General features: G+C 39.8%; 2 protein-coding genes across 2 annotated transcripts; both read left to right on the top strand.

The window, feature by feature from the left end:
- The first annotated feature begins 7622 nt into the window (after positions 1-7622).
- On the top strand, positions 7623-8386 carry LOC122044318 (dirigent protein 22-like). The gene is made up of 2 exons (XM_042604822.1): positions 7623-7778; positions 7982-8386. The coding sequence occupies exons 1-2, from the start codon at positions 7623-7625 to the stop codon at positions 8384-8386; spliced, it is 561 nt and encodes a 186-aa protein (XP_042460756.1).
- Positions 8387-9362: 976 nt separating this feature from the next.
- On the top strand, positions 9363-9878 carry LOC122044316 (pterocarpan synthase 1-like). The gene has a single exon (XM_042604821.1). It carries the CDS (start codon positions 9363-9365, stop codon positions 9876-9878), a length of 516 nt encoding a protein of 171 aa, XP_042460755.1.
- Positions 9879-10262: the final 384 nt, after the last annotated feature.

The following is a 10262-nucleotide window of genomic DNA, read 5'->3' as shown; positions in this document are numbered from 1 at the left end:
GGTGCGCCCTCTCCGATGCTCAAGTCCGTAATCGATCAAAAAAGAGAACGAGAGAAAGCGGTAAAGGAGGAAGGATTCGAAGAAGAAAGAGTTGTCTCTACTAGTTAGAAGAAGAAGACTATCGTACTTAGAAGTTACCATCCGATGTGTTTATATAGCTGTCAGAAAAGGAATCTCCACGTCACCTATCTTTGTGAATTTCCACTTATTCTCACCTAAGTCAGTGAAGATGCAGTTGTGATGGTTTGTTATCATGCACCCAATCCATGACTGACACATAAGATGAAGAGGGTTTCAAGGAGACAATCTCTGACAAATGTTCATCCACCATTCACAAATTACCACGTATTCTGAAGAAGGAATCAAGGGAACCATCTCTAACATTCCTCCATTCAATTATCATCATGTATTGATAATTAAAAGTTTGATGATGAAGCACTTGTTTAGCCATATTGCTCTATGGAGCCCTATGTTATTGCCCTGTGAGTTCTTAGCCTTACTAACCTAATAATATTGATCGAAAATCCTTCATAAGATTGCTCTGTGAAACACAAAGTTATTACTCGGTGCATACCTTAAGGTCAATATGTGGAACTCTAAGTTATTGCTCAGCAATCCTTCATAATATTGTTCTGCAGATTGCAAACTTATTGCTCGGCAGTCCTTGTAAGATTATGGAATGCAGAGTTATTGTTGGGCGATCATTTGTAGGATTGCTCTACGGAACACAGAGTTATTGCTCGACGATTCTTTGTAAATTTCTCTGTAGGTTTCGAGGATGTCGTCTATCGAACCTCATAAGATTGCTCTACTAACTCTAAGTAATATTGCCTTGCAAACTTCGAGGGTATTGCCCGGCTACATTCATCCTCCAAGAAGTAAATTCAACTATATTGCTCAGGAGAATCCAATACACCATTCAAGGTAAATTCGATTACTATAAGATGTCCATCCTTTATGTTCGACTGAAGAGAAAAGTCGAATGAAGTCTTATTAAGTGTATGAGAAAAAAAAACCCAACTACCATCGACTTTCATTATGCTATGTCATTTTATTGATTAAACAAGATCCATACTTATTATTGTATTTCCTAAGTTCTTATTCGGTTTCTAGAGATTATGCGGCTTAGATTTTACAAATCCTATCATTTTGAACTTGTTCCTCACTCCATTTGATCCTTCGAAGAAGTTTTCCTTTTGTATTTATTAGAGCTTCAAATCTTTACATTAGAGTAAACAATTGCTTTATATCTATCATCAAAAAATTCTTCATTCTTGATTTCCAATACTTAAAGCTTCCCATCAAAAAATTCTCCATTCTTGGATCCGATCGTTTAAACCTTCAGAACTGCTATTTTTTTACCTTACCAATTAATTGATTCGAAAGTATTTTGTTCACTGAAAATAAGCTATCAATCGATTGGTATAGTCAGTTGACCAAGTAAAAATATAGATATCTGGACGAGCTCCATTTTGTACCAAAATCATCTTATTCTGATATCTGAGTTAAAAGTTATAACTTTCAAAAGTTTACTTTATAAGAATTTTCTTATTATATAATATTTGATCAACCTTGATCTGTCAAGACTTTATGTCTATGTCAACTCTGATGGATCAAATGGCTATGATTTAGTGTCCGTTACTATCAAAACTCTATAAATAGAGAGCTCATTTCATCATTTTTCACACACATCTTCTCTACTCTTAATCTCATTTTCGTATTTTCTAATCTCTACACGCTTTCGTTTTCAATTTTCAATTACAATGGAAGGAGGCCGCGGAGGTGCATCATCTCGAGCTCGGAAGAAATGCTCAAGAAAACGTATATAGAAGAAATGCTCCTTCCAATGTTTGTTGGAGCTCGGCATGCCGTCGAAGAGGACGAAACCTATCCTAGATTGAAAAACAAAAGTTCCCCACTCGGCCTGCTTGGGATAGTAGAAGTAGTGGAAATTTTTTGGGTCTAAGGGGATGCCTTTCAGTTTGAACAAAACTATTACTCCGCTCAGCAGCCTGATAGAGTTGGGAACTACCTGGCCGAGCGGAATGCGGAAGTAATTGCAGACTTGCAAGAAAAATTCATGGGGTGGGAAGCGTAGTCCGGCCAGAAATTGGTCTCGGAAAAAAAGAACTTTGCCGATCGGCGGTTCATGAGGCCGATCGGCTGGTGTGGCTAATACTATTTGGTAGTCGGAAGGAATATCGTAAGTCCGAGCGAGGCGCAACGCGTCCTCCTCGTCAAAACGACTTTCCATGGACGAATACCAGAGACCCGGAGCACCACCGGTTGACTGCGAAGTACTGGTCATGATCGAAAGACAGGAATGCGGGACAAAAGGGGAAGGTTCAAGCAAGGAATGGAGGAAAACCGACTGAAGGAAACGATTAACAGCAAGAAGAAAACGTTGGAAAAGAGAAAGAGGGTCTTACAAGCAAGAAAGATGATCGACAGGGGCCTGGGGTTGCCGAAGAGTTGAGGAGCAAGGTCGCCGGAGAAAAAGACGGGCAGAGGAGCGCCGGAGGAGGAGGAAGCAATAATGCGGCGGAAACGGAGTCGTGGGCTTTATATCGCCACCCGGGAGCAACCTCCACCATCCGATCCAGGTCGTTGATAACGAGATCATCATCCAGCCGTTCATTTCAAACGGCGCCTGTCCCATCGGAAGTGACGCCACCGCCATACGCTGACAAACGCACGATCGCCACGTGTCAGCAGGACATTGGCCGCATTTAATGAGCTACCCCTACCGTGCGCAGCGCACGTGATGGGTAGTAAGGGAGAGCATCGGGCATGAATTCCAAGAAAACACAAGGCGTGGACAAGATACCGCCGAACGGATGAGTATCCCCATGCCTGGCCGAGCGGCTTAATGCCGTGATCATTGTTCGATCAGATCGGCAGTCCAGTCAGTCGGACTTCGCCTCCTTCGACTAGACTCGAGGGGGAGGCAAGTGATCCGGTGGTTAGAACGGGGGACCCCCATTTTGAGGGGTCCCTGCCACACTGGAGGCAAAATGCCAAGTGGCCGACCGGATAGGCGGATCAAGTTGGGAATAGCTGAGGCAATAGGCGCCCCGACTAAAGTTGGGGTTCCGACGCTCAATGAAACAATGTCTAAGAGCCGAGCGGAAGGCCCTCGCCCAGAACGACAGGCGAGACGCGAGGGGCGTGCCGTCCGGACGGCGCAGGGGGTGAAGGCCATCCGGATGATGGTCTCCGTCCAGCCGGACGGACGTACGTCCCGGCCGGCGGTGGGTAAAGGAGAACAGGAACATCTTCTGACAGCAGTCAAGTCATACGGCTAAGTCATACTCCTAGTCTGACAACGGGGTGTCTTGTTGTCCCATCGAAGGCGCGATGGGACTGTTGCAGTATGGCGTCAGGTAAGCTTTCTGACAAGTACGTACCGAGGCATGGGTTGAGGACACGTACGTGCCTCGGTAGGCGTGTAGGGGTTCTTTCATCACTGTATATAAAGAGTTGCAGATTTCGCCGGAGGTATGCATTCTACTAGCTTGGGAGCCCCTTTCTTTACCACTTGCTAGCCTGACTTGAGCGTCGGAGGGTCGTCGCCGGGAACCCCTTCCCGGCCCGACTTCTGTGCAGGTTCGCTGGAGCTTCGCGAGCCTAGCCGGAGATCTACATCGACCACCGGAGAGCGCCACGTGCCCAGCGTCCGTTGAGTCAGCGTTCGGACAGGATCACATGTGCTAAACGTGTTCCTAGGACTACACTTACTCGTACAATTAAAAAATTAGTAAAAGAAGGAAAAAGAATTTAATTGATGAATTTAGTAAATTAGATAATAAAGTTTCTTTATGTTCCGATATTTGGAGTGATCATTGGCAAACACATTCGTATATGAGTGTGACTTGTCATTGGATCGATAACTCTTGGAACCTCCAAAAAAGATTATTAGCTTATAGAGTTTTTGATGAATCACATAATGCTCATAATATCGCACAATTATTATGTTTAATTTTAGAAGAATATGGTTTAACTCATAAAATATTTTCAATATCATTAGATAATGCTAGCTCTAATACCGCTTGTATAGATGATCTAAAATTTGTTTGTCAACCTATTATTGGAGGTTTATTTTTTCATATTCGTTGTGTATGTCATGTTTTAAATTTATGTGTTCAAGATGGTTTAAAAATTTTAAAAAGTTATATTAAACCAATTAGAATTGCAATTTCTTATTTATGGTCTCATCCATCTATAATGAAACAATGGGGTAGGTTTTGTAAAATTAATGGAATGAGACCTAAAAAATTTTCACGTGATGTACCAACACGTTGGAATTCAACATACCAATTATTACAAGATTCATTTCAATATAAAGAATTATTATGTTCATTTTTTGCACAAAACATTAATACTAATATATATTTATTTTCACAACAATGGAATATTTGTAGTAGTATTTGTGAAATTTTAAAAGTATTTAATGATGTAACCGAACAACTTTCCGGTGTTTATTATCCCACTGCTCAATTAGTTTTAGAAAATTTTTCTAATATAGTATTAGTTTTAAATGAACATATTAATAATGAATCTTTATCTCCTTGCATCTTAGCTATGAAAACTAAATGGGAAAAATATTTTTATTTAATTCCTGAAATTTATTTAATTGCATTTGCTTTAGATCCTAGATTTAAATTAGAAGTTTTACAAGAAATGTTAACTTTATATTATGACGCTTTAATTCCAATTAAAGATTCTTCTTCCCCTGATCCAATTAATATTATATATAATGTTAGAATTTATTTATATGATATTTATAATCAATATTATGCAAAATATGGAACACAAATTAATATTTCTGAAATTCAACAAACTACTAGTAGTAATTTAAAACTTACAAAAGCACAACTCTTATTAAAAGAACGGACAAAACGTCCATGGGATCCTCAAGTTCCACACAGGAACTTGAGAATTATTTTACGACTTTTTGATTTTAATGAAGCAGATAGCTAAAACTTCGATATCTTAAAGTGGTGGTCATGAAGGCTCAAAGCTTTCCTGTTCTCTCCGTGATCGCAAAAGAAATTTTAGCTTGTCCAGTGTCAATTGTTGTTATGAGAGACGTTCAGTGCCGGCGGCAACATATTAGATGAACGACGATCAACTTTGTCTCCCGACTCATTGGAAGCCCAAGCATTACTGGACGATTGGACCAGAGCGGAGAAAAGAATCCAAGGAATGCAACTTTCAGATGACGAAGTTGAAGATTTTGATACTGAAGGAACAAATACGACAGGAACAGGAAATGGAAGTGAATGAAAATGTAAAAGGATAAAAATGTAAAAAAAATACGTGGGCTTTGATTCCCCTAAAGGGATACGTAGGCAACTTAAATAAGTGCAAGCCCTTTTTTTAATAAATTTTAATTTCTAATTTTTAATGTTTAATGTTTAATTTTTAATTTTTAATTTTTAATTTTTTTTAACATATTAATCTTGAACCGTGAACCGAACCGTGAACCGTAACCGTCTTGGGCGGTTAAGGTTAAGGGTCGACCTGCCTGGAATCGTCGAATCGGCGGTTCTGAACCGTGGTCAGGTCTACTTGCAAGTTCTTTATTATTTGTGTTTGATTTATCCAAACTTAATTTGGGATTGCTCACATCAAAAAGGGGAAAATTGTAAGTACCCTGTGGTAGTTTTGATGTGATCAACCAAGTCAAGTTATGTCATGTTATCTTTTGATGCCTTATGTCTAAATGTGCAGAAATTTAGGAGCACAGGAAGTCGAACAAAAGACGTAGCTAGCGAAAAGAAAGGTACGAGAGAGAGTCGATGGGGTTAGTACATCTGAGGGACGAGGTGTTGCGGAAGAGTACGCTGGCGGATGAGAAGGAGGTGCATGGCATTTTCGAGGGACGAGAAGCTGGAGTGGAAGATTGCTCGAGAAGGTCGAAAAATGAGTTCGAGTGAGCTTATTCCGGATGGCCGAAATCACCCAAACGAGCGAAACCGAAGTGAAAGATCGGGACAGAAAGTCAACTGGAAGTTCACTCTGCTCCTGGCGCTCGGATCACCTGGGGCAGCTAGGGCGCCCCCGATGTACGCCTTGGACGAGGGTGGTTCAGCCCAGTCGGGGCACCCTGATCTGGTCTAGGTGCCCGCACTAGCAAACTTATCTTTTGCCCGCACTAGCAAAATTTTATCCATCCCCAAATACCCGAAACCCTTCCAACCGTCCGAATCAGCGTACGATTTTTTTCTCTGTTCTACTACTGTGTGAGCTGTCAACGATGTAAGATGCTTCTCCACCTAAAGGAGATTTTGATAGTGAACTTTAATTACTTTGGATTAGCAATCCTCTGATTGCAAACCAATTAATTTCTTCTGTGTCTCTGACTTTAGTTAATTTATTTCTTTTTCTTACAAGTGTTTATTTTAATAAAGCTATAAGTTTCGAGAAAAGTATTTTGTTTATTTTTATTGTCCAGAGTAATTCACCTCCCTCTTACCGACCGTAAGAGACCATCAAGGACTAATTAGTAATTTATTATATATAAATATTATTAATAATATTTAATTAATTTTCTGACCAAATTCTGACCATATATATAAAATTATCGTATATATAATAATTTCTTATTAGTGTGTTTTGAATGCTATTTGATTTTGATATATCCCATATATATAGAGATGATATGCTCCCAAACTTTCTATGCGACCGCGATGAAAATTTAATTTTTTTAATCTCCTTTTATCTATATGCAATAATTTTTCTCTCTTTCTTCTTAAAAATAATTTATCTTTCTTTTTTTTAAAATTAAAATAAAATTATCATTTCTCTCTTTTATGATTGCACGCACTTGCAAAGTAATTTGTTAGATGAGAAGATAAAATTTTATTTTAATTTAAGAAGAAAAAGAGAAAACTATTGTATACAGATAAAAGATAAATTAAAAAAATTAAAATTTGACTATTACTCACAGTCATATAGAAAATGTCAACCAACATAATCTCTCTCTATATAATAATAATAATAATAATAATAATAATAATTTCTTATCAGTGCGATTTGAAGTGTGTTTAGAGTTCCCACACACACACTTCAATGATAGTCCCCCACACACACTTCAATTATACACACGCTTCAATTATTTTGATAGTCCCCCCCACACACACTTCAATTATACACACGCTTCAATTATTCCTTCAAACTTTATCTTTCCAACTTTCCCACTCATTCATTCAGATATCTATTAATAATATCCATCCCATAGGGAAAAAAAGTAAACATATTATATGACCATAAAAGCCTCGTTCTCGACTCCATAGGTCATTCGAGTTGATATGTGGTGAGATGCTTGCCACATGAGGTCGCAGGGTCAAAACTCGGGGTAGCCGGGGCGTAAATCCCCGGTCCCTGTGCAACTCACCCCACCTGTCACATACTCGCTCAAGATGTTATGATTTACTTCCCTCGTGATAACCTTGGGTCGGGTGCGGCAAGAGCGCTGGGGCGAACGATTTCACCTTTTGCCACATAAAAGCCTCGTTCTCCCACGACCTAGTATATATCTAGTACACCTCTGCTCGTGTAGCAATCATCTCATCTCCTAATTCTGTATTTGTGCATATTGTGCATATTGAGAAGCAGATATGGCTTATTATTCTTCATTCGAGCCTTCGCTCCTCTTTCTCATCTGTTTCTTTTTTGCTACCTCTCAGGCGAGAGACTCCATCGCCACTCATGATCACCTCCATTTCTTCATCCATGAGAACTATAACTACCGCCCCCACGGGCAGGATCAACTGGTTATAACATGGATTCTTGCAGCATGAGTCGAGAGGTCGAGGGTCTGCGGTAGCAAATGCGATAACATCAATATCTGTCCGTGCTAAGCACCTGAGACCGCCATGTCATAGCTGGGCCCGTATTCACCGTGATTTATTCTCTCTCATACTTGTGGGGCCGGGTTGAGGGGGCCGCTGGGTTGGCGGTTCCAACCTTTTTGCAGCATGAGAACTATAACTACCCCAACCCCACTGCTATCACCGTCGTAGGCTCTGCTACCAGCAACCCCCGTGGCTTCGGCAGCATTGTGGCTTTCGACGACCAAATAAGAGAAGGCTCCAGTGCCGACTCCAAGATTATCGGTTTTGCCCAAGGCATAGCTCCGGAGGTGTCGCTTGGCCAGCGGGCTTGGCTCGGCCTGCTCAGCATCGTCTTTTTGGATGGAAAGTACAATGGCAGCTCGCTCACATTGATGGGTCAGGCGACGCTCGAGGGAGCCACAGAGCGAACCATCATCGGCGGCACTGGAATATTTCGGTCGGCGAGGGGCTACACCGTCAATACATTGCTGAGTGGCACTCCGGCAGGATACCTTATCATCGAGTGCGATGCTTATATCATGCATTGATTATGTCTCTCTTAGTTTTTTGTTCACAATAAAGCCAAGTGTGTTGGTGTGGTTGCTATCTCAATTTCTTTTCTTAATTATGATAAGGGAGCGTGTTTACATTATCTAATTATTAATAATAAGATGGATTGATTGGCTATAAACATGTAATTAGCAGCTATTTTTTTGTTGTTGTTATTTTAAAGTCCGTCCGTACGTGCTTATGTCAAATTTGAAATGTAAAAATTAAATCACTTAGCTTGTCTAATTAATTAAATAGATTCATCAATTATTTTTTGCCTTTTAAAAAAATCATAACTTTGATGACTTATTAATTCTTTAATTACCATCAGTTATCCAGCTTACCTAACTATTATTATACCATATCAATTATGTGTAATGACTTATTAATCCGTGGGCTTAATCATTAGTAAAATCAACTTCATCCTCCACTAACCAACTCAACGCTAATTTTTGTATTCATAGTTGTAGGAAAGATCGATCAAGTAGTAGTTCGACCACTTAATTTTGCAACCTCTTATGGTCATATGCAAGAGCATGTTAACCTTAAATCCTTAGTTGTTGTGTTGTTACCAATACGGTTATTTTAACAAGTTGACCTTAATAGTCGTCAAGGCATCTAGACATTATAAAAAATTATAATAATAAGTCTTCTACCACATGTTGGAATTAAAATATACAAAAAACCTCACCAACTTCAAAATAATTTATATTTATATTTATATTTATATTTATATATATATAGGACTCCCCACCAACTACATAATTATATTTCAAAAATATAAAGTCAAAATATATATAATTTTTATACATGATGATTGATAGTTGGCATGCACTCTTCATCTCCTAATAGTTGTTTAATAACGTTACATACACTCTAATCTCTATATATATATAGATATATATCAAAGTAAAGTGGCCTCCACCAATATCAATCGTCTCCTAATTCTCAACTTGTACATATTGATAAGTAGATATGGCTTATTATTGGTCATTCCAAGCTTCGCTCCTCTTTCTCCTTTTCTTTGTAGCCACCTCTCAGTCTCAGGCAAGAGACTTCACCACTCACCTCCATTTCTTCGTCCACGAGAACGACAACAGCCCCAACGCTACCGCTATCACCGTCGTAAAGTCCACCACTAGCAACCCCGGCGGCTTTGGCAGCATTGGGGTCTTCGACGACGAACTACGAGAAGGCTCGACTGCCGACTCGAAGCTCATTGGGCGGGCCCAAGGCATAGCTCCCGAGGTGTCGCTTAGCAGCCAGATGGCTTGGCTCGGACTGCTCAACTTCGTCTTTACGGACGGAGAGTACAACGGTAGCTCACTCGCGGTGGTGTGTCGGGCGACGCTGGAGGGAGCCACCGAGCGTAGCATCATCGGCGGCACCGGAAAATTTCGAATGGCGAGGGGCTACGCCATTACTACATTCGTGAGTGGTGCTCCGGCAGGACACTTTATCGTCGAGTACAATGCTTATGTCGCGCATTAATCGATCGTCTCTTCTTTTCTCAATGGAGTGAAAGTGAAATGTCTAATCTGCAACTCAATTTCTCGTGAGCATGTTTACATTATCGAGTTATTAATAATAAAATGGATTGATTAACAATAAACATGTAATTAGCTAGGAATTAAGATCGATTCGGGGTCTTCCGTTTTGAATTTTGACCATACTCGATCATGTTAGCTTTCACATTAGATTGAGATCAACAATTTTTTTACTAAACGATTGTTATATATCTTTCTTAATGTGAAATCTAACGAGGAGTTTCTTGATATTTATTCATCCCGCTTATGTTTCAAGTAGCTCTTGATGTGCTTAATTCCAATTAGTTTTACAATGATAGTTGTCATGCGTAGAAGGTTTCACTTAGCA

This window comes from Zingiber officinale, chromosome 2A (genome assembly GCF_018446385.1).
Source record: "Zingiber officinale cultivar Zhangliang chromosome 2A, Zo_v1.1, whole genome shotgun sequence".
Classification (NCBI taxonomy): Eukaryota; Viridiplantae; Streptophyta; class Magnoliopsida; order Zingiberales; family Zingiberaceae; genus Zingiber; species Zingiber officinale.
Note: the sequence above shows the minus strand (reverse complement) of the source record. Positions and strands in the feature narration are given on the sequence as shown.